The 24131-nt window shown below is 45.3% G+C and overlaps 1 protein-coding gene across 3 annotated transcripts in view; it reads left to right on the top strand.

Moving 5' to 3' along the window:
- The window catches only part of IP6K1 (inositol hexakisphosphate kinase 1), a 37820-nt gene extending 13934 nt beyond the window's left edge, over nt 1–23886 (top strand). Inside the window, exons 3-7 of one of the 3 annotated variants that reach the window (XM_062610133.1) lie at nt 15851–16195; nt 18483–18693; nt 19307–19491; nt 21656–21831; nt 22682–23886. In XM_062610133.1, coding sequence (XP_062466117.1) covers nt 15973–16195; nt 18483–18693; nt 19307–19491; nt 21656–21831; nt 22682–23191 — 1305 coding nt within the window. In that variant the 5' untranslated portion in view covers nt 15851–15972 and the 3' untranslated portion in view covers nt 23192–23886. Of the gene's footprint in view, nt 1–15849; nt 16196–18482; nt 18694–19306; nt 19492–21655; nt 21832–22681 lie in introns of all 3 variants that reach the window. The other 2 variants (XM_062610134.1, XM_062610132.1) reach the window with 2 other exon arrangements.
- The last annotated feature ends 245 nt before the right edge of the window (nt 23887–24131 follow it).

The following is a 24131-nucleotide window of genomic DNA, read 5'->3' as shown; positions in this document are numbered from 1 at the left end:
TCAGCCTCACTTCAGCCGTGCGGACAGTTGTGGCTCAGGTTCTTTTGGTACACCTTTCTGGGAATGTGACTGGTAACAGTCAGTATGGATTTACTGAAAGTTATTCTGACCCACCTCACTGTCTCCTGTGATAAAATAACTGGACTTGTAGATGAGGAAAAGCACTAGAGGCCATTTAGCTTAAGTTTAGTGAGTGTTTTGATACTGTCTTCCAGGGTATTAGTGTATGCAAGTTGAGACATTACAGTCTGGGTGGATGGAGCATGAATTCAAGCACATCAGGGAATTCTGAAGAGTAAATGAAGTCAGAGGAAGATGACCTGGTGATTCATGGAGCTCTTTCCACAGAGCAGGATGATCGTTTCTGAAAGTAGACTCTTACTCTGTCTTTTATTTCTGAATGTCATCCTTTGCCACAATTCTGTTAGATGGATGGAAGACAGAGGCTGTCTGGTTGCATTCATCAGTCTTGTTGTTTATCAGTGAAGAAGATTAATCTGTATTTTCTTGGGGTATGTGGGGAGGGTTGACATGTATGCTCTCCAAGATTACCTTGTTTTGTTTTTCAGTCAGTTACACATGTGTATGTGATAGCCACTGAACTATAGTTAAGTATAATGCATGGCAGTTTTAGATTTCAGTCGTACCTAACTTAGAGTGCCATGGCGGATGTGTGTGGGATGCTGACATGTTTGTAAAGAAGAAAAAGTCACTCAAAATGTGAAGTAATTTCCTTTTCAGCAAGTTACAGCCTCTTCATGTTTGACTTGCATTCTAGTATAAAAGGTGAGTTGGAGGTTTCCGTCAGTCCAGATCTACTCTGTATTTTGGTTTCTCTTCAGTGTTCCTAAAATAAGAGGGAGTATTTGATAATCTCTTTGGGGTTACAAATCTGGAAAAAATACTGTTTCATTAGAGCTGGACAGGCTCTGGTATATCTACTTGTGCCCAAGGAGCTGTAATTGCAAAATTCATTATATGATGCTTGCTTGGGGATTTTTCCCCCCTTTCTGTTACTGCTTTACTGCAGCCAGTGGTACGCTTTGGCATTAAGAATTCAGTTTAAGCTATTTAGTGTGGTGGTGTGCTAAATTAAGCTGCCAGTTATGAGTGAAGAGGTTAATGGTCTTATATAACATTTGTCTGGAGGTTTTTTTGTCACTGCAGAATTAAATATAGCTATTAGAAGTTCTCTTTTGTCCTAGTTGTGTTTTTTTTTCTTTTCTGTGGAAATCAATCATCTGCTGCAACCGACTTTTTTTTTTTTTTGTCCCCAAAGCTCCTCTTTCCATTTTAAAAGCATCATAACTCAAAAGTTGAGAACAGATACTAAGAATCCAAGTTCACCACAAGCTGCGTATGTTTGTCTTTCAGTTAGTGCTCTCTTGGAAAGCTGTAGATCATTCTTATTTTAACAACTACTTAAGGAATGTAATTTGAGCTCCTCTGCATCTACAGCTTTTGTAATAATTCTTCACAGGTTTAGCTCCTTGGGGCTTGTTCTTCTGTGGTTAACCCTGTAGCTTCTCTGTACAATTAGTAGTTAAAACTCCTACTGTTGGCTTCACTTAGCTATTGCACTGTGCAGCTTAAACCAGCCAAAACCATGGAGTGTTCTTACAGATGCATCTGAGATCTTCTCTTGTGTGAGTCACATACTTCTCAGAACATTTTACCATATGTCCTAAATCGGAACTAACTGTATCCGTTGGAATTAGCTTATATATGTGTCTAATCTCATCCCAAATCTCCATTCACAGGGATTACATCCTTGCTGGCAATGTGTTCCTACCTGATAAGGTTTCTCTTCATATTTAGTCTTTATAGTTTTTGTAACTGTGGAATTCATAATGCCTTTTAACTTTGATTACTTTATGAAGGAAAACCCATATGTCACCTGCATGGCAGCATAGATTGCTGTACATCTGTGCACTACTAAGTAGCAAGGGAAATGATTCCTGATTGCTGTTGGCTAGGGATCATTCATGGCTGGCTTCATAGACTCCATTGAGAAGTGTCCAAATGGTGTTTTGTTGGAAGGTGCAAACCCCAAAAGAACTGGGGAAAAAATGTCCTTAAATTCTTGGTTTCTGGTGTCATGGAATAGTTTGGGTTGGAAAGGATCTTAAGATCATCTAGTTCCAACCCCCCCTGCCATGGGCAGGGACACCTCACACTAAACCATGCCACCCAAGGCTCTGTCCAACCTGGCCTTGAACACTGCCAGGGACTGGAGCTTTCACAACCTCCCTGGGCAACCCATTCCAGTGCCTCACCACCCTTACAGTAAAGAATTTCCTCCTTACATCCAACCTAAACTTCCCCTGTTTCAGTTTTAACCAGGTACCCCTTGTCCTATCACTACAGTCCCTAATGAAGAGTCCCTCCCCAGCATCCCTATAGGCCCCCTTCAGGTACTGGAAGGCTGCTATGAGTTCTCCACGCAACCTTCTCCAGGCTGAAGAGCCCCAACTTTCTCAGCCTCTCTTCATACAGGAGGTGCTCCAGTCCCTGATCATCCTTGTGGCCTCCTCTGGACTTGTCCCAACAGTTCCATGTCCTTTTTATGTTGAGGACACCAGAACTGCACACAATACTCCAAGTGAGATCTCACGAGAGTATAGTGAGCGCAGAGAGAGAGGGCAGGATCACTTCCTCGACCTGCTGGTCACGCTCCTTTTGATGCAGCTCAGCATACAGTTGGCTTTCTTGGCTGCGAGCACACACTGCCGGCTCACGTTCATTTTCTCATCGACCAACACACCCAAGTCCTCCACAGGGCTGCTCTGAAAAACAAAAATTTATGCAATTGAATTTGCTGCAGTCTACTCCTTGGCTTTCCATTTTAGATGCCAGTGTCCTTATAGTGCATCGCTGCTCCTAACTTCTTGAAAGTACACCTGGGCTTAGTGCTTGTCAAGACTCTCTTTGGTCTGGTACATGAGCTGTGGAGCTGCGAACTGCATTCACTAGGCCTGGCCTAGTTTTTTACTGTATCATTATCTCTGGTTTTCAGTTATTCCTTCATTAGATGTCTGTCCTAGAGCAGCTGGGAGCCTGCATGCGCAAATAAGCTGGATTGGTATTTGAGCAGGAATCACTAAGCAGAGTTGCAGCTGGGTGTGTGGCAGCCGCAAAGCAGAGTCCTCACCAAACACCACTGGCTGTGGCTTTCCCTGCGTGCATTAGAGGTTCTATTTAAAGTCCTGATCTTTGAACAATGACCTTACACAGTGTTCTAATATCTCTCTGCTGATAGCACCGAAGAGACAAGACTCAGTATTAATGTGTAATATCAATGGGCCAGTAGCTGAGCAGTGGTCTCCCAAGGGTAGGCTTCATAATCCTTTTACAGGAGAGGAGAGTCAAAGAGGCTTTGGGAGGTCACCTTCTGTGGGGTGAGAAACAATACCTGTGTGAAGCTCTGCCTCTTTGTGATCAATTTTTCTTCCTTTTCCATACTTCATCTCACAGCAGCAGAAAATAGATTTAGATGAATCCTCCAAGAGTCTTAACCTCTGTAAAACGACTGTTTCAGGTTTGCACCAGCAGAGGCTACCTGCCAGGAGACAGCCGTGTGTAAATGGGTCAGTAATCTTATGTGACAGAATTATGAAGTCTTACTCCATACAGATACGAGTTTATTACTCGTCAGACACTTGGAGCATGCTTTGATCTAAATGGGCCCACGTGCTTCTGCTTAGCACTGGGCAGCTTCACTGTAGTTTTACCTTTGCCTTTTTTTGTCACACATACATTTTATTTGTATGGGAGAGATGTGGGAAATTCAGGTGTCTAAAAGGTGTCTAAATACAGTCCTGAATGATGGCTTTACTGAATTTTCTTAGTGTTTTAAAATCCTTCAATTTGTGTATTTGCTATTTAAAGAGAAATACCTCCATTGTTAGTGACTATCAAGAATGTATTAAGGTAAACTTATTGCTTCTGATTTACAATGTTCTAGTGAGGTGTTGTAGCATTTGCTCATAAACACACTGTTTTCTTTGAAAGGACATACTCCCCCCCTGCCCCCCTATTGTCCACATGCAGTAGTGCTGGAAAGTTGCTGCTTCTTCAGGAGGCAGCCACAGCTTTAACACTTGGTTTTGGAGGAGTGAATTGCGTATGAAATAGCCCAGACTGTTCTTTGAGTGTGCTGATCTCCAAGTGGCAGCATTATGAGAAGCAGAAATAGAGCTTGCTGCGTCTCTGAGGCAAAACCATGTCTTCCAGGCATACCCTACTTGATTCATGCTGTGTCCAGAGCCAGGTGTTACAAGCAGTGACAAGAGCTAGTTAAAACAAATGTTGAGCATGAGGGGAATGGGTGTCAGGCTAAAGTCATGAAACATACCTTATGAATAAGTGAAATTCCTCTGAGAAGACCCTGCAATGTCACCAGCATTAAGGTACTGCAATGCATAGTGAATGGTGAAGTGTTCAGTCTCTAGCAGATGAGGGGTATGTACATACAGGCAGCTTTTGGAGCTGTGATGGCACAAGACCCCTTTCATGGTGAGGCAGGGGACAAATGACTAGTTCCAGCTTCGTGTTGCCTTTCATTGCAACATACTTGGTGAGGCTTTCCGCTTTCTGACAGCACATGGGGAGCTCTGGTATATTGACTGGCAACTAGTCTGGGTAACCAGTTGTGTGTGTTACTGCTGAAACCTATTTGATGATGGATCACTTCATGGTAACTGTTGCAGTGATTTCCTCCATAAAGCCTTTCAGATGGATCTGCTCTTGCTTCCAAAAAAGCTTGGTTGTGCAGAAGCGGCCAGCTTTCTGATGTGACTTTCTTACTAGCTTAACCAAGGTAAAGAGAGCCTTGGACATAGACCAGGCAGCAAATTCTAAGACTTCTTTGTTGTTCATGAATCAGTGTTGGTTGTGCAATGTTGTCACTGTTCTTCCTGGCTTTGCTCCCCAGTACTGCTTGCACATGCTGCTGCTGTTTGTCATGCCCTAGTTAATCACAGCAGGCTGTTTCTCACTCTCCCCTATATATTTTTAGTAGCATCTTTGTGTTGAAAAAAAATGCTGGTAACAAATTAAAGCTATGTTTTTGAGGAAATAGGGCATTTTAAATATTAATGGTGTGTTGTGAAAAATTAAAACATAAAGAAATAGATTAAAAAATGGTACAAAAGTGTTTTTGTATAAATACTCCATAGTCCTGTTATATTTTGTCTGTGTTAAGAGTGCAGCTTCATAGTTGCTTGAAGTTGAACCTTGTGTTTAGCCACAGGTTCTCACTTTCCTCCCTTGTTTTGATGCTTGGGGGATTGTTAAACGTTATGGTCTGATTAGTTAGGCACCTGATCCAGCTGAAAACTAAAGGAGTTTTGTTTTACATGTTGCTGTATTAATTTCCTACCAGGTCAGGTACTTAATCTGGCTGTCTGCAAGAGTGTTGATGCTGGTGTAAAGATGTCAGGAGAGCAGTGAAAAAATTGCACCATCCTTCTGCTGGGAGCAACAACTCGCCAGGGTGAGACTGTTCCCTGAGCACATGGTTGTGGGACAGTTGAAGCTGAATGAAATAGGTACTGCTTCTCTTCTGCCTGCCCTTCCCCTGATGATTCTCCCCCTTTACTTTCATTGAGTGTTGGCACTAAACTACTTTAGGAAGTTACATTGATGAGAACACCTTTTTTTTTCCCTGGGTTAACTTTATTGCCAGGCTGGTTTCTGAGCAGGATGAGGTGAGTGCCAGTGCTGACTCAGGAGAGAGGATATGTTTGAAGGGTGCTGACTTTGATATACTTAAGCTGTTGTGGAGCTGTACCCTGAGATGCACATTAAGGAATGAAGGGTAAGATTCATCAGTACCAATTTGTTGGTTTTCTGCATCCTCTCAGTTTGATTTGACATCTACAAACCAAGGGTGCTGAACAGCTTAGAGGTTGTGATTCTTGCCTTCTAGTGTTTCCTAAAGCTGTTTCATTAACATGCCTCTTACACTGTTCTAGAAATGAAATCATACTGGTTATTTAATCTTTTGTGCTTCATTTCAATGAGAAGACATGTAGTTGTGTGTGATGTGGGCACCTGCCACCAGGTGAAAGTGGAGAACTGAGAACCCAGTCCTTTCTGGCAGGTTGCCAGGCAGCCATCAAATGGGAAGTGTTTTCAGTTGGTTTTGTTTCAAACAGTATTTGAGCTGGTAATTTGGGAAAACCTTCAGTCTCTTTCTCTCTGGGTCATTTCAAATCCATGTTACCATCTTATTGTTGCTTAAGTGCTCATTTTGGTTTTCTGTCTTTCTTTCTGTATTTCCATGTTAATGTAAAATTCACCTGCAGTTGACGAGTTGCTAGAACTGCAGATAGACTCCCCATCCCTTGAACGTCACTGTCTTCATGACGTTCCCTGCCTTCATAGGTGGGAATCTGCATGTCACGTAGGCTTGAGTTTTTTTGAGTGGAAGATCACCAAGATAGTTAAGTTATGCAATTTCTAGGAGAGTTTTGTTTCAGATCTTGGCCCAAAGTTGTTCATTCACATTTGTGGCTTTGTTAGTCATGGTTTTGTATTTATTTCAGTGTGCAGACTGCAAAAATGACATATAATTTAGGACACGCAACAGCTCGAGGGAGCTCAGTAGCCATGCCTTGCTTGAAGATACACATCAGTGTGACCTCATTTTGTCTCATTAAAGAGACCCTCCACGTGATTGCAAGCTGCAGCATAACGTATCCTACATGTTCAGTTTAGTAAGTAATCCTGTTCTAGAGCAGCCGTGAAAGAAGAGGTGAGCTGGGAATGCAAATGTTGGCTTTAGACACCAGGATAACCATCAGCAGTTCAGGCACCTTGTGCTGATACAACTGTTTGTACAGCTGCACAATAGATTGGGGATCTGACCTGGGTTGAGAAGTAATCCTTTAAAAAAACAAAACAAAGTGCTGGTTTATTTTTAACTGCGATCAGTTCCCTAACTTGAGTCATGGTGAGGTTGCAAACAGTTGTACCAACAAAGCAGAGCTGAGTGGGAGGGTGCTGCTTATGCTGGTGTGGCTGTCAGAGAATTACCTGTGTAACCATGGTTTGAAGAAATAACTGAAGGAGGAATTATAAACTGATTTGGCTCAACGGGTGCCAAAAGAAATCAGAGCATAATTTTTCCTTTTTTTTTTTTTTTTTTTTTAATTCAAAGCAAGGCATTTGGATGGACTTAGTTTCATTGTGGAGGATCACGTTAAGGAACAACCAAGACAAGTAGTTTCTCCACCTCAAAAGCTCCTCAATCTGCCTGTGTTTTACCAAGCTAGAGAGAACATGGTGAATGAATAAAGTCTCGCATGCACTCATTTCTTGTGCAGACCAAGCTTTTGATGTCTTTTTTACTTTTCCCTTTGAGAGTGCTGTGGCCTAGCTGTTCACCTTGATTTTCTTCCTTAATCCAGTGTTTTTTCAACATTCTGAAAGCGTAAAAATTATAAAGTGCAGGTAGATGAAACCATTTTTGCTCAAGTTTTAATTTTGAGTAGATTTTATATTTTGTTTTTATATTCTGTTTTTTTCTCTCTTGTTTACCTTATCTTCTGAGAATTCCTTATGAGATTGGTGGAGGGCAAGGAGCCAGAAAACACCACTTCTCTCTTCTTTGGCAGCCCACATATATTCCACTTATAGACTGTATGTGTGTTCTTGCTCTTGGGCTGGGGAGTTGACTGTTTTTCCTGTTACAGAATCCTGACTTTGGCCTCCCTACTTTGCTTTCTCTGTGTGGCAGGTGTAAGATGCAGCACTTCAGTTGTTCCTTTCAGTTCCTGTCAACCTCCATCTCAAGCCTGAAAATTGGTTTTATTGTTGCACATTAAAGTTCCCTTTCCTGGGATTTTTGTGCTTTCACTGGAAATTTCTTCTAGTTCTTACGCAAACTGGGAGGATCTCATCCCATCTTTTATCAGCTTTCCAGTTCTCTGTGCTGGCTAAGTGAGACATTGTGGTTGAATGACACAAGCCTAAGGTGCACAACCATTTCTGCTTGAGTCTCTGTGGAGGTGTGAGTTGGCGCTCAAGCTGCAGAGCTGCTTGCACAAGTGTATGGTGACAGCATCTTGTGTATGATGACAGCATCTTTCCAGCCTGGGGACTGGCAGTTACTCTGTAGGTGATGAGGTCAAACTAGCTTCCTTGGCTCTGGCCTTGATGCCTCCAGGGACTTCTGGGGGGCGTTTTTAACCAGAAGATGATGAGGTAAGAACTTACTTAGGAGGTGCCAATTGTTCTCTTTGTGCCCTGTTGTAGCCCAAACTTGAGACTGCCACTGGGCCTGAGTGTGGTGGATTCTCTTCTGTTTGATGAGCTGCCCCTGGCACTGAGCAGTCTTTTCCAGTGCCATCCATCTGGCTAAATTCTGTGCACGCTACCACAGAATCCCACCTTCCTTTTCTGTGCCAGCAGTGGCTTGCTGCGTGGTGTGTTTGTCTTCTGGTTCAACACAAGCATCAACAACTCTGACTCGCTTTCTTAGTGTCAGCAGATTAGCATGGTGCATTTACCTGCTCATCTGTCCCACCTTCTCATGCTGTTGAGGTTGTAGAATTTGGTACCCACAGCTGACATGAAAGTGCAGTGTTTCTGAATGTACTTGTCCTCAAGCTGAACTCAGCATAGTCATTCCATCTTTTTCCTACTGAGGAGGCATTTAGGTGGAGTAACCGTGATTGTCCAGTCCTTCAGGACTTCCTTGGGGATGTGTCTGGCTTATTTAAGCTTCACTGTTGAGGAGGAGGCTAAGATCTATGACTGAAGAGCAGGCATGCTTTATTACCAGCATTAATGAAAGCTTTAAACGTAGGATTTTTGAGGCAGGAGGTGAAATTGTTTCCTCTGCTTATTCAGTCTGTAAGTTGAGTTGCAAATTCTTTCCAAGTTAGTCTTTGAGCCAAATCTCTTCAGTGGGATTGATGTATTTTTCCTTCCCCCCCCGCCCCCCCCCCCAGCTATGAATGCAGGCACTACAGTTTCCTGGTGCTGAGCCTGTTGATGAGTTTTCTGGGGCCCTTCACTAGTGTGAATTCAAGAACAGTCTTTTCTTGGTGGGTTAGGTTGATTTCTCATGATTTGTGACTGTTGAAAATAAGTTCTTTTCTGTCTCTGTTGGATCCAAGAGCTGTGCTGACCAGCAACTTTTGTGTTGGAATAGTTTAAAAATAACCTGTATCTAATAGAGACTTTTTTCCCTCTTTTTAAATGAAGTGAAGCCAGAAATTAGCTCACAGAAAGCTGAGCAATTGATTTTTCCCTAAGCTCTTCTCTAGAAAGCATGTGTCATATTCTTATCTCTCCAGTGAAATACAGAGATGATATTGGACGACCCTGCTCTCTTAGGCACAAGCTTTGAGGAAACTCTTCTGGGCTGGTAGTGATAAAGCAATCTTTTGTTAATGTACGTGTTCGATCAGGTCTTCTTTCTGTGGAAACTCTGGGGCTTGGACTGAAGCCAGTGCTTCTGAACAGCAAAGGAAGGTGCCCTTACTACCAAGGCAGGGTATATTTGTGGCGAGGTGCAGCAGGATTTAGCAGCTCCAGAGAGGAAAGAATGGTGATGACTGAACCAGGGCTGGACCTGCCTCCAGCCTCCCCTTTGCAGTGACACTGAGAACAGTGACAAGGACTGCCAGGTCCCCAGGCAGCCTGTGCTCTCCTGCCAATGCGTTGCATTTCTTCAGTGGAGAAGGGGAAGCCTGGAGGAAAGAGCAGCAGGAGAACTAAATCAGCTTATATCATTCCTGTTACGTGCAGTCCTTTCCTGCTCCCCAGCCTGATGTTATTGCAGTAGTGCTAGCTTTTCTAGCATCAGGCCAAACAGGAACACAAGCTGGAAGTGGCCATTTGTGCTATTTGATCCCGGCTTTGGTTTACCCTCACTTGTAGACAGCTGCATGACAGATGTTCGCAGAGCACCAGCTCCATATGTTGCTAGAAGTGACAGGCGTTCCCTGTCTTGCACCGAGGCTTGGCTTAAAAAAAAGACAGCTACCTCTATGCTGGTGTGAGAAAACAGGTGCTCTCTGTGCTTTGGGTCTAGATCCCTAACAAGGACTTGAAGTACCTCATCCCCCCTTGAAAGCGTGCCATGCTTTTTGAGTAGGCGACAGCAGAAGGACCTTTGCAATTCCTGCTAATCTGGTTTCTAAGAGAAAAGCCTTCTTTAACCCCAGATACAGGCACTGTTTTTTAACGAATGGTTTAGGCATTCCAGCCATAGTTAAAAGTACATAGCTGAGCCTCTCTTTCTTCAGAAAGAGCTGAAAAGGCTTAGCTTCCGCTCCTTTCTTAGGAAGAGGAGAACATTCTTGGTCTCACAGGCTACTGGCAGAAGTGCCAAAGCTTTGTGATTTAGTGTGATAGAAGTATGGCACAGACAGCCTGTTGTGGTTTAACCCCAGCTGGCAGCTCAGCCCCAAGCTGCCACTTGCACATTCCCCCAGTGGGATGGGGTGAGAATCAAAAGGTGAGAAAACTTGTGGGTACAGGCAGTTTAATTGGGGAAAGCAAAAGCCACGTGTGCAAGCAAAGCAAATTAAGGAATTCAGCTGTTCAGCCATCTCCAAAGAAAGCAGGGCTCCATTATGCCTAAAGGTGAATTGGGAAGACAAGTGCCATCACTCCCACTGTCCCTCACTTCCTCCTCCTCCTCCCCCTCCATTTTGTATGCTGAGCATGATGTCCTATGCTGTGGAATACCCCTTGGGACAGTTGGGGTCAGTTGTGTCTCCTCCCATTTCCTTGTGCACCCCCAGCCTCCTCGCTGGTGGGGTGAGGAGCAGAAAAGGTTTTCATACCCTGTAAGCCCTGCTCAGCAGTAACCAGAACATCCCTAAATTATCAGCACTGTTTCCAGCACAAATGCAAAACAGATCCCATCCAAGCTGCTAGAAGAAAAATTAGCTCAGATCGCAGCGAAAACCAGCACACAGTCTTCTTTCAGATCTCTAGGAGATAAGGTATGCATAAGGACTTCTATTACAATTTTATTTTCTACGTGGTCCTTTCTGTAGATACGGTGAAGCTCTGTTTGAAAGTAGATTAGGCTCTTTCCTTATGTACAGTTCAGCAGTCAGTGCGTTTGTGCCCTGTTGCTGAGGCAGGAAGTGTGTTGGTGAAGGAAGCGTGGTGCTGCTGTTCAGCTCACTGCACAGAGCGGAGTGTACCTATGGCTGCTGTTCTCTCTGTGGTCTTGCTTACTGCAGTTCCTCCACCAGCCTTACTGTTGGCATTCTCTTCCTCAGCTGGCATTCTTCAGTGCTTTTTCCGAAGACTTCTCTTTCACTTTTGATGCATGTGTGCTGGTTGTATTCTATCTGGCCTTGATCTGAAGAGCTACGCTTTTCTTGGTGAGGGCAGTGTATCCAAAAAGGGTTGTATTTGATAATAGTTCAAACACGGTGCAGGGGAAGGCTCAGGATTCAAAGCTGTGTGCTCAAGCACACTGGGAAGGTTTGCAGCTTCCTGCATACCATGCTGACCAAATGTTTCTAGTTATGTCCTGAATATTGCTGCAGGTTCTTGGAGAGTTTGTTCTCTGCCCAAGGGTCCAGGGTCTCCAAGGGTCATCTCCATTCTCTGCTGACTAGACAGACATGTCTCAGGCCTATGAATAAGCTTTTGTGTTGGGAAGCTGATCTCACAGCACAGTGGGAGAAGCTTTATTTTCTTAGACTGAATTTTCCTGTGTAGAAGTTGTTACCCAGTCCAGTGTAACTAGAAAACACCAAGCTTTTCAGCATGGATGTAGCTGCTGCTTCTCTTTGCTAACACATCTATCTCACAAGAAGCAGTCACCAGTTACCCATTGGCCAAATGCTGTAGTCCTCTTGCCTGGTATGTACTGGTATCCTGTATTCTTGTTCTTTGCTCCTGGCTGCTTTGAGGTTGTTAAGGGAAAGTCTACTTCTGTCAGTGTGACATTGAAGTCAGTATTTATTCTTTGCCGGTGGCCCAGCTCCAGAATCATGAGTGGCCATCTGCCTTGGTCTTCAGCGCAGCAGGTCCTGAGGGCTGGCTATATCCTAGGAGCCACAGCAAGGTGGTGCTGGAAAGATGGACTAGTAAGCTGCTTACAACAAAGGCATGAGTCAACAGTGCTTAATGCAGTCAGCTTTCTTGCTGTGCAACTGTCACGATTTTAAATGCTAGTTCTATTTATTTTGGAAAATAGATTTACTAGCAAGTCATGAAGCATTGCCGCTGTACAAGACTGCTTATATAGAGTGGGGACATCAGCGTCGTGGTGTGGTCTGCAGTAATTCTCACACCCGTTGCAGTGCAGCTCGCTGTCCCCACCTCTCAAGTGTGTGGTAACCTCTGAGGCTAGTTACCCTGTCACCTGAAGTTACATCATCGAAGAGAACATCTCTGTTCCTTAGCTCTGGCGGTGGTCTGGTAAGATGTGGGAAGGTCTTCAGCTAAGGTTCCGTAATGTTTAAGAGTGCTCTGGGTATTCAAGAGCACAGCACTGTTTGTTTCTGTGGAGGGGCATATTCCCTCCTTAAGAGTAATGTTGGTACTGGGGGCAGGGTTTTTCCCACATGATAGTTTGGAAGAGCAGAGTTTGTGTCTTCCTGACTTCTGTTTGAAAGTATTTTGTGCTCTTTATGCCCATCCTGCTAAAAAGTGTTTGAACAGTGAAGTATGCAGTTCACATTGGAGCAGATACACTAACAGACGAGCATCCAGACTTAAATATATATTAATAATGTCTCTTCCAGTACAAGAGTGGGGAATGCACAGCACAGCACAGGATGTGGTATGTCCTTCTGTAGTCACTGATAACTCTGCTCCTAAACTTCACCCCCCTCCTCCTGCAAGTCTGCCTTTATGGGTGATCTGTCTTGCTAACTATAGATCAGTCTGTTGGAAGGGAGGATGCTAAACTAAATGTTTTACTGCTGTTTGAGCTATAGCAGTGATGTTGGAGGATCTGCTTCCATAAATTGGTCTCCCTCAAGCTGTTGTGTGAATTGTTCACTGCATTTTACAGTATGATTGGAAGAACTCTGAATTTTATATGCCAGCTAAAATAGTTGAACCCATGCCTTTGTTTAACAGAGGAAGGATGAGTAATATTTAGGCCTTCAAACAATTTCTGCTTTAAATTTGTTTGAGACTCCTGGGATTATTCTGTATTTGTAGATAGTGTCCATGTTTAGTAATAACCTTTTACTTTGAGTAGGTCTCATGGAAAACACTAAGCTGTATCTGAGCTATAAAGTGTCTGTTTCTCAAGCCCTGTAGATAGCTTCCCTTTTAGAAAAGTTGTCTCTGAAACGTTGCTTGTGCAGAAGTATTTTCTTATGCCTGCTTGTATGTGGGGAAAATACCGGCTGTATCACTGTTTTCTTTAGAACATGTGGATGACTATGTAGAGCAGTCATAACTGGGTTTAGACTCTCCCCACCTGGTGCCCGGCTCCTTCTTTTGTGTCACAGCCATGGAATGTGTTGTTTTGTGGCTGTCACTCCCTCCCAGCTGTGCCTGCACATCCAAAACTTGTCATGTTGGGTTTTCTTGGGGGCTGTGGGCAGCTTGGCAGTGAGCCCGGGGCACTTCTTAGAGGCTGCATCCTGCTTTCACTGCCACTGTCCCAAAAGCCATCTCACATGTACGTCTAGGCTATGCAATGGAGAAGGCTTAAGGGACTCTGCAGAGTGAGTGGCTGCTGTCCTCAGAATAATTCAGGTGGTGTGTGCTTGGTTTTTGCCCACCTTTAGGAAAGAAGGCTACTGGAAGTAGGCAGAGGGTTCAGATCTCTTGCTCTGATGGCCAGCATCTGCCTGTAGCCCATAGGTGAGGTGCTGCTGTGAGAACACACTGGGGGGGGAGGGTGTGTCTGCCTGGGTGCTTGTGATCTCCATCTTAGTGAAGGTGTCTGAAGCTAATGAATCTGCTTGGATAATCCTCCTTCTTTGAAGTATGGGTAATAGTACTTCCTTCCGTCACTGGTCAGGACCCTGAGATTTTGTGATTGGCTTTTGGTGAAAACTGGGACTAGTACCAGACTTGAGCATCATAATATGTCCTAAGTATGGCAACCCCTGGTATTGCGCAGATGGATCTTCTCTTATCCCGTGAAGTTTAAACTCTGTTACAGAAATACGAGAAGTTAAACTTGTCCCATGTATTGTTCGCAGTAACTGAAAACTCTGCTTTAGTCACTGGCAAAATAAAAGAAGTTGAATCCAAGATAAAGCTGTGATAGGCAGGGGAGATGTAAATCTGTAAAGCATTCATCTGAAATCTGAAGTGCTGATCTGTTGCAGATGCTGGCACCTTGCTTGTTCTTAGATACTAACTACCATTAAACCAAACTAAACCATACACGATGTAAGCAAGCCTTTGCTGCTGAAATTTCTTGTTGTTGATAAAGCAGATAAGAGGGAGGAGAGAAATCCACAGCATGTTTTTGTCTTTGCGATACAACTTGGGCTTTGAGTTGATTTTAGGAGACAGAGGCTTTGAAGGATACCTTGAAGAAACTGATACGAGTTGCTACAGAGAGGGACCATCTGTGGTGTTGGTGTTTTTGTTTCCCTCCTCACCCCCACTCCCTCTCCTCACTGTAAAAGCCAGCTAAATATTCCCATTATTCCCTTTACACTGAGTCTAGTTGTGTGGTCATGTAACCACAAAAGGAAATGTTTTCCATCAGCTCAGTGAGATGATTCAACTCACGCTGTTCCAAAACCCAGTGCGAGGGAGCGAGCAGGGACATGCAGTTAGGGTGGGAGAAGCATTGTCCTGTTGCGGAGGGTTTTGTAATTAGATGGGTTAAACATCCTGGGAAGTATCGCTGCTACTTTTGAATCTCTTGAACTGTATCTCCTGCATGATTGAATTGAAGGGAGGGAGAAGAGCCTGTCTTCATGCAGAGCTTCCCCCAGCTTGGCAGTGCTGTGTAGCTGTGATGACATCCCGTGGCCGCATGAGGAACAGCCTGAACCCTTGTCCGGGCCTCCAGGATCCCTCGAATTACTGCCCTTATGTGTGGCTGTGCCAAGAAACTGGAAATTTGATGAATTCACAGAAACTGTAGTCACCATATGGTTCTTGTACCAAGGACTGGATAACTCATCATTGTGAGGAAATCCCATGGAGTTTTCGCCAGCAGCCTCAGGAGCAGCTACGATCTAAGCTGGAAAGGGAAAGTCAGCAGGAGAGAATTTGAATGGCTTTACTTTTCCATCATCCCATGGCTGCGTGAGGCAGTCTGCAAGCATGAAAAGAGCATCTGTCTTCTCCAAAACACTTCTAATCTCATTTAGATTTAGTGATCTCTCTTGCCTACCTCTGGAGATCAGGGACCTGTTGTGCATGTAGGTGCTGTGAATATCTGGAAATAGGTGTTGTCCTGAAGGGCTTAGAGTAATAAAGGAGAGAATCGTTATGTAGTTTTTCAGATGTTAAAAATGCAGAGGCACAAGGAGTGGAATTCAGAGTCTTGAAATCTTTGTTTTGCTTGTGACAGTCTCTGTTACAGGCTTGGTTTTAGTTGTGCTGTACCTTTCCGTTTGTGCCCCATTACCATCTTGCCTTACTGATAAGATTAACTAGAGGAAAGAAATAGTATTTTTCTACAGATGGAAGGCTCAGAATACTCACATCTCCTATCAACACTATTGGAGAAGCTGTATATGAGACTGCCTCCAAATGAGCGCGTGCTTACCTGTGGGATTAAAGTGGTGGTGAAGAGCATGCTGGAGCAAGTGTGATGTAAACAGAGAACAGAAGAAGAATAGTTATGGATATAAATAAATACAAGAACCTTTTCTGAGCCAACAGAGAGTGAACACAAGTGGTCCTCTGTTCACAGGAATCTCCTTTGCTTTTTCAGGTCATTGTAAGGGAGCAGATCACCAGGATTTCTCCCCTGTGTCTGCCTGACCGCTGCTGAGCCACCCTCCCAGCCCATGTGGCTCTCCCCATGCTCCAAGAGTGCAACTGGTGCCCAACGCAATGTGTGTTTGTCAAACCATGGAAGTGGGCAAGTATGGCAAGAATGCCACTCGATCTGGAGACCGGGGGGTCCTGCTGGAGCCTTTCATTCACCAGGTTGGTGGCCACAGCAGCATGATGCGCTATGACGACCACACTGTCTGCAAGCCCCTCATTACCAGAGAACAGCGTTTCTATGAATCTCTGCCCCCAGAAATGAAGGAGTTCACACCTGAGTACAAAGGTGAGACCTGTTGTCTTTCCAGAACGCAGTTACATGTGTCAGGAACCTGCCCTCATTTTCCTGCAGCTGCTTATGTCTTGCTGTCTTTTGGTGCTGCCTTATTTGTTGGTTTTAATTCTCTTTTCAGGCTAGCAGTTTTGTAGGAGCACATGGACAGGAAAAAGTATTTTTCTATAGGCATGCAGAAATCAGCGTGCTTCACTTTTTAGACAGTGTGCAGCGTATGCAGACTACAACTAACAGTTGTAGTCTGACGCTTAAGGTTATGGGTGTGTAACTGAAGTAATTTTACTACCAAGTTTTTGTCAATTACAGCCTTGACCTTGAGTAAATGAAGTTAGATCATACACCGAGCATTGGCACCTTCCAGTCCCATAATTTAGTGCTTCCTCATCCCATCTCTTTTATGGACATGTATCAGAAAGCTGCTGAAGCAGGAAGCATTGCTTTCTGAGTGCTGAGGTGAAGCCTTGTCCTCAGTCACTGTGAGGGAATGGAATTTTCCAGTGTCTGTATCACTGTAAGAGACTGGGAGCTCATCTGTGTCTTTCAGATGGTGATGCTGGCAGGCAGCCTTGTGGGGGGACTTAGTGTTCCTATTGCCTCTCCTTCTTTGTCATCATGTGGTGCTGGGGCAGACGGTGCTTTGCTGGGACCACCACCTGTTCGGGGTCTTGCTGTTTGATTGATTGCAGCCTGAGGGTCTCAAAGCAGTGTCAGCTTACCTGTGTCTGTGTGCAGGTCATGAATGAAGGCCTCCAACAGATGGGTCCTCTTGTACCCTCAAACCACTCTGGGGCCATATGGTGCTTTAGTGGCCCATTGGAAACCTCAGCTGAAGCCTATGTAATGACTCAAATCAATATGATGGCAGGATTTTCTTGGGAGTTATATTTAAAACTGGTGAAGCTGATAGTCCAGATGGAGATCTGCCTTCTTGAAGTCAGATACTTCCTGGTAGCCTAAAGATATAGAACATGCATGTCCACCCCAGCGTGGGACTTCATCTGGTAGTCCCAGAAGTCTGTCCTGCTGATCTGGAGGAGAGGAAGACTGGGGAGGATACTTCCTGTCTGAGCACTGACATCTTACTATAAGATTGCTCTTTCATGGAGATGTCCATATCCAGGCAGCCAGAGCACTCAGAGTGGCATATGTGTAGTGACATGCTGGAGTTCCAAACTGCTCTGAAGTTGTGTTGAGCCACCTGAACCTTCTCAGCATTGTCATGTGCAGATAAGGGAAAAAGAAGGGCAGTAACATGATGGCCTGCATCATCCAAATAGTGCAAGCCTTTCTGATGATTTATTTGAATCAGTCAGTAGTGTCTGATACTTCTGGCAGCTTTCAGTGCTTCACAAGCTAGTGAAGGATTTTTGTCATTGCAGGTTAGGAGATGGGCTGGTAGCCTCATTTTCAGGGCTGGAGATGGTCCTGAAGATGAAGATGTCAGCTCTTACTAGTGTGCCAGCTGTCTTACTCTCTGGCTGGCCAGGTAGATACATTCAGAGTCTGTGCTGTTAAAGGTTGATACCTTCCCTTGGACCGTGGTGCTTTCCAGGAGCCTTCAGAAGGTAAAACTGCACAGGACACAAATGGTCTTGCTTGCCTGCACCTGGCTGAGGTAGTTTTACTTCAAGACCCTCCTGTTTTTATTGCTAGGAAGCCCTGGCACATTGTAGGTCCCTTTTCTGTGAGACTGGCTGACTTGTGATAACAGAGGCAAGCGTCATCTCAGCCTCAGAGCTCTGTACTTCATACTTGAGATACTAGAGAGCTTCTTTAGAGGAGAAAGATAAAACAAGGACATTGCTCCTCAGCCAGTGATGTCCTTGTCAACAGCAGGAGTGCTTCTAGACATAGATACTTGCTCCAATGAACTATATATATTTTGTATGCTTTGCCCTCCTCAATATTTTGGTGGGCTGTGCTTGACTTTCTCCAGTTTGATGACATTTGCTGCAAGACTGAAGGGAAGGAAATAATCACACCCCTCAGTCTACCAGCTGCGCTTTTGTCCTTCATTTCCTGTGGTAGCAGAGCTTCCCCTGCTGCTACTGACTGACTGCTCAGGTAGCAGCTCAGACCACTATGTTGGGGATTTCTCCTCTATGCTGTGCTTAATATTTGGGTTCTTGTAGTCTTAAAACCTCCTTTACATTGCTCTGGATTTGCTTTGCTGCTCTGTGAGCTACATTTTCCTCTCTTCTGTTGAACATCCGGGTGCTAGTGATTGTGTATTCCTTGCCCAAAGAAACAGAACTGACATGCCACTTGTCTTTGGCAGGTGTGGTATCTGTGTGTTTTGAAGGAGACAGCGACGGTTACATTAACCTGGTGGCCTATCCCTATGTGGAGAATGAGGCTGTGGAGCAGGATGACATGCCAGAGAGGGACCAGCCACGACGCAAGCACTCGCGTCGGAGTCTTCACAGATCAAGCAGTGGCACTGAGCACAAGGAGGAGAGGCCTGGCCTGGCCAGTGACAGCACTGAAAGGTAAAACTTGGAGGGTCCAGTGACAACACGATGAGTGGAAAATATCTCTTCCCCTTTCAGCTCTGGTGCTTCTTTTGTTGCAGTTGTTCTTCACTTGCATAGAGTGCTCAGGCTGTCTTGCACTTGCTCACTTGGCACATGGGGGCACTGCAAACTGTGTCAAGAGCTCTGCTGGACTTAGGATGAGCTCATCCATGTGAAATGCTTCTGACAGGATAACCCTTGTCAGTTTATTGGATGTGGAACCAAAGTATGTGGAGCAGGTTCAAACACCCTTTAATCCACCTGGTTATTAACACAGAGGTTTCTTCCAGGGATGCTTTGAATATGGGTCTCTATCTTCACACCAGCCAGAGCTCCCTGAGAAACAAATGTTCCTGTTACTCTATCATTACAATAAAACCTAGCAGAGATGTTAGACCAGATCCTTGAGCGTGAATCCACAGCTCAGGGTATTAGTGAAGATTTGCTGTTAATAAGATTTGAATTGTGTGAAGCATGTGGCTGGAGAAGGAATAGGAAATAATTGTGTGCAAGGGGAGGATGTGACACTTGCAGGTATCTGGAGAATGTGTAGATTTTAACAGGAAAGTTTGTTCTGTCTTTATACCAGCAGCATCCAGGAAACAAAGAGTCCCAGGGGGGACCTGCACATCCATTCAGATGTTCCATTTCAGATGTTGGATGGGAACAGTGGTCTGAGCTCTGAAAAGATCAGCTATAATCCCTGGAGCCTACGCTGTCATAAGCAGCAGCTGAGCCGCATGCGGTCGGAGTCCAAGGACCGAAAACTCTATAGTATCCTTTGGGAAGCAGAAATAAGTGTCAGGTTGCTGTTGCTACCTTGGCCTTACATATTTGTGCCTGGGGCAGCCAGGCCTGCATTTCCTTTGGGTTTCCTATCCTTCACACAAGCAAAGGTGTTACGAGTTTCTTTTTACTATTTCTTTCTGCTTCCCATACAGTGGCACATGTCTGACACTGATGCTCAGAGAAGCTGTGTTTCTGATTAGATCCCGCATTTTCTTTCTTCTCTGATCCTTCTCTTTGTTGGTTTGTGTTTTGAACTGTATTTTTTCATGTTGGCAGCAGAATCAGGTCTGTGCTGTTCAGTAATCCCTTAGGAGGGAAGTATGTCTTTGTCACCTTTTGTGAGTCTCTTCCAGTTGAACTGTGTCCTTCTGGAGACAGTGACCGGAACTGCACACAATACAGAAGGGGCATTTGAGCCAGAGATTTCCACTGTTGTTTAATGCGGTTGTGTCTCTTTCCCCCTCATTATTCCTAACACACTGTCTTGTTCCAAATACGATTTCATTACCCCAGGATCCCATTCCTGACTGGTAATAATTGTCTCAAATCCATTGCTTTATACATGAATATTTTTCTTCATATGTTTATCATCTTGCATGTAAACTTGAGTGGATTTTGTCTGCCCATTTAATGGCCAAATCAGGCTCATAAGATCCTTGTGAAGTTCTGCACAGCTGTTCCTCATTTTTGCAGCCTTGAGTAACTAGTACTTGGAGCAGATTTCTCATCTCACTTTTGTGGATTGCTTGTGGAACAGGGTAGATCTTCACACAAAGACCCTGCTGGCAACTCTGGCTCTAACACCATTCAGGCTAGGTTATAGTTCCCCAGATCAGTGTAGCTTAGTGCTGTGGTAGCCCCACTGTCTCCTGGTATTAAGGCAGAGAGTTAAATGAGTTACACATCTCTTTATTTTCTGTTTGCCATACAGTTTCTTCTCTTGGCATTTCAGTTTGAGGATTCTATGAGCTCAGAAAGAAGAGTTCTGTCTTGGGAATCCCCATAGCTTTCCCCCGGTAAATAAAGCAGCAAAATACTAATTTTATTTCTCTTTTAGGGGGTCTCTTCACACCCCTGTCCCACCCGTCTCCCCTGTAGCTCCGTTTGTACTTTGTGTTTAACCTCTTTGGGCGGTCTGGCTGGTTTGCTCATGGTTGAAGATGGATTTGTTATGTTCTGTGCCTTTGCAAATGGGTCTTGTGCTTTTTGTCTTGAACTTGTCATCTTGTGGGTTTTTTGTTTGTTTCTGTTTCACCTGCTGGAGCTTGATTCTGTTTCCCTCACATAAGAACAAACTTACTTTTAATAGCTGTATTCTTCACCATTTTAACTGTGTGGGCTTCCTTTTCCTATTCTCAAGTGTGTACTTTGAGCCTCCAGCTTTTATTTTTAAATAGCCTGCATCACTTGCAGAGAAGCAGTTCCCTTCAGCTGTCCCTTTTAATCACAGTTCCTTATTCTTACGAAGTTCCTCTTTCAAAATGAAGCATAGCTGATGATAGATTTTTCTGAGTGTTAAACTTCCTTGCAGGTTTAATCTGGCTGTGCTCTGGTTGCCATTTCAGCATAACATGTTGAACTGTGCCCTGCCAGGGCTACTTAGGGCAAACCTCAGGGTTGTTTTTCTTCCCTTTGGCACAAGCTGATGCACTGATTGTCTCAGGCTTGTTCTCAGTCTGTGCTCTGATTGTGTGTGCTGGTAATTAAAGGCTCCCATTACTGTTCTGTTTCCTGTCTTTGTAGCCTCCTCAGTTCCCCCCCCCCCCCGTGTGTGTGTTGGGCAGCGTTGCTGTTCGGGGCAGGCCAAGAGCAGCAGTACTGTGCTATTGCTTGGGCCTTCAGTTTTCAGTCCGTGGGGATTGTATTGTTTATCCATATGGTTAAATTGCTAATTTCAGTAGACCTTAAGCTCTTGCTTAATATATCAGCAGTTCTTATTCCCATACCATGTCTTTTCTGACATTAGAGTTCTGCTCATTGGTTCCTCCTGCTGCGTTTCCAGTACCCTGCATGTGATCTTCTTGCTGTTTGGGTTTTGTCCTTTTCTTCACCTCCCAGTTTGTGCTGTCTGTTTGTTGCCTGTCCCTGTCTGTGATGTCCCAGGGAGTGGTGTCTCTGGCAAGTGAGTTCTCCTTGACCTGTCTCCCAGAGTTCCTTTTGTTGGAGAACGTGGTGCATCACTTTAGGCTTCCCTGTGTACTTGATCTGAAGATGGGGACCAGACAGCACGGAGATGATGCATCTGAGGAGAAGGCTGCTCGGCAGATGAAAAAGTGTGAACAGAGCACTTCTGCCACCTTGGGCGTGCGCGTGTGTGGGATGCAGGTAGGGATCCCCAAGGCTGCAGGTGCTGCATGTTTCTCTTTGCAGCCCTGTTAGACCTTCCAGTTAGTGTTTTCTGCTGAGCACTGAGTCTCCCACTTCAGGTAAGTACACCGGTGTTCATGCGACATGCTTTTTGTCTTTGTTCCTAAGCCCTAGGACAAACGAACCTACTTCTCCTGAGGTGGCCTGGTTTAGCCAAAGCTGTTTGGTTCACACACAGTTACAGTGTTTTTTAATAAAATTATTTTTGTGGCATGTTGTTCAGCTAGAATTGTGGTGCCTGGGGAGGGACGTGTCCCCCCCCCATCCCAGCAGCTGCTGACATTTGCTTCTGTACTGAAGTGAAAGTTGAAAAGTTGCCCTCTTCTTGTGGCTGGGCCCTGCACACAAGGATTTGCTGCTGGTGCTGTTGTGCAGTTGTTGCTCTTTTCCGTGCCTGCAGAAGGATCTTGCCCACAGACTCACAAGCAGTCAGGGGCCCTCATTAATCATATGCCACACAATGGCGGCAGTAACGTATTGGCAGCTCCAAGTTGCTGTAAGACTTTGCTTTGTAAGCCTTTGGGGTCTGTTGTGCCATGCCTCTTGGGGACACTCAGACTGATGAGATGTCTGATGGTGTCCTGGAAGAGACTGTCAGTGTTTGGGCATTGTGGCTGTGCCTGTGGAATGCACCCTTGAGCTGCTGTGGAGTTCAGGGAACAGGCAGAGCTGTTTCCTGCTCGCTCTTGGGTTTGGTGGGGACAGAATGAGTCCCCTCTGCCCTGTCAGTGCAGGACAGCTCAGGGCTCTCTGTGTGTGACCTTAACCTGTTGCTCCCACTTGATAAGCATTTCTTTTGGTGTTCCAGGTCTATCAGCTGGACACAGGGCATTACTTATGTAGGAATAAGTACTATGGACGCGGTCTTTCCATCGAGGGCTTCCGTAATGCTCTCTACCAGTATCTCCACAACGGCATTGAGCTTCGCAAAGACCTCTTTGAGCCTATCCTCACCAAACTGCGAAGCCTGAAGGCAGTTTTGGAAAGACAGGCCTCCTACCGCTTCTACTCCAGCTCCCTCCTCATCATTTATGATGGGAAGGACAGCAGGGCAGGAATGTTTGTGGAGCGCCGTCCAGAGATGCGCCTGAAGCGGGTGGACAGCTCTGTCCCGGAGAGCCCGCAGGATGGTGGCAGCACAGAGCCCAGCTCCTCGGCCCAGCCCAAGGTGGATGTGCGTATGATTGACTTTGCACATAGCACGTTCAAAGGCTTTCGCGATGACCCCACGGTGCATGATGGACCTGACATGGGTTACATGTTTGGGCTGGAAAGCCTCATCAACATCATGGAACAGATGCGTGAGGAAAACCAGTAGACCTGAGCTACAGCGTTTTAATCTTGTCATGGTGGCAGGAGCAGACACAACCACCTACTACCACAGGAAAAAAAGCAGACAACTTTGGTTTTAAACAATTGTATTGCTCCATTGTTTTTAAATGTACTTGGATAGAAGAGCTGAGGGGAAGCAGGATGGAAGAGCTCCTTATGCTGACCCGATGCTTCCAACCACACTAGCTCTGCCTTCTGGAGGAGGCTCTGTAGATGCCTGCTGGGTGTTGGGTGTCCTGGTTCTTCACTTCTTGTGTATGCAGTCTGGAGGGAGGACCTGGACATAGGGAAGAAAAAGCAGGAGAGCCCGGGCTCTCCGGGGGGGGCTGGAGCTGTGGCATGAGGAGCCTCCTACCTCAGGAGCCCCTGGGAGATCCTTCCCTTTGTAATTCTCCTGAGTTATTTGGAAGTTGGCAGTGTCTGTGGGGCTGATGGTGAGCAGCACAGGTGCTGGTCCATTCATTTGGTGTGAGCTCTGCCCTGGGTTTTGCTGAGGAGGCTTTGCTTTTGATGCTGCCTTTTTTCTGCTGTTTGGGCACTGTGAGTAACCAACCCAAACATGGAAATAAAATGACCAAATGCAACCCCTGGCAGAGCTGTGTCCGGGAGGGAATGCTTGCACACCTGCAATTGTGCTCAAGCCCGGGGCAGGCACAGGGCTTGGTAAGAGTAACTCTGCCCTGGACTATTGACCAAGCAAGAACTCAGCTCATGGGCTAGCAATAGTATCTGTAGCAGTTAACGTGACCCTAGCTGTGCAGCGGGGCATTTCGGACCATTTCAACCCTTCCTGTCCTGTAATGTTGGTCCCACAGGTCCTACGTGTGTGTGTCCCTCCAGGCCCAGGCTGCCCTCTTCCCCTCCGGCCCTTCTGGCTGGTCCATGCACGGGGGTGATGGAAGGGAAGGCTGATGGTTAGGGCTGAC

Source organism: Pezoporus occidentalis, unplaced genomic scaffold (genome assembly GCF_034315485.1).
Source record: "Pezoporus occidentalis ecotype Australia unplaced genomic scaffold, CSIRO_AGI_Poc_V1 ctg145, whole genome shotgun sequence".
NCBI classification, from domain to species: domain Eukaryota; kingdom Metazoa; phylum Chordata; class Aves; order Psittaciformes; family Psittacidae; genus Pezoporus; species Pezoporus occidentalis.
The sequence above is the reverse complement of the archived record's forward strand: the minus strand, read 5'-3'. Positions and strand labels throughout refer to the sequence as shown.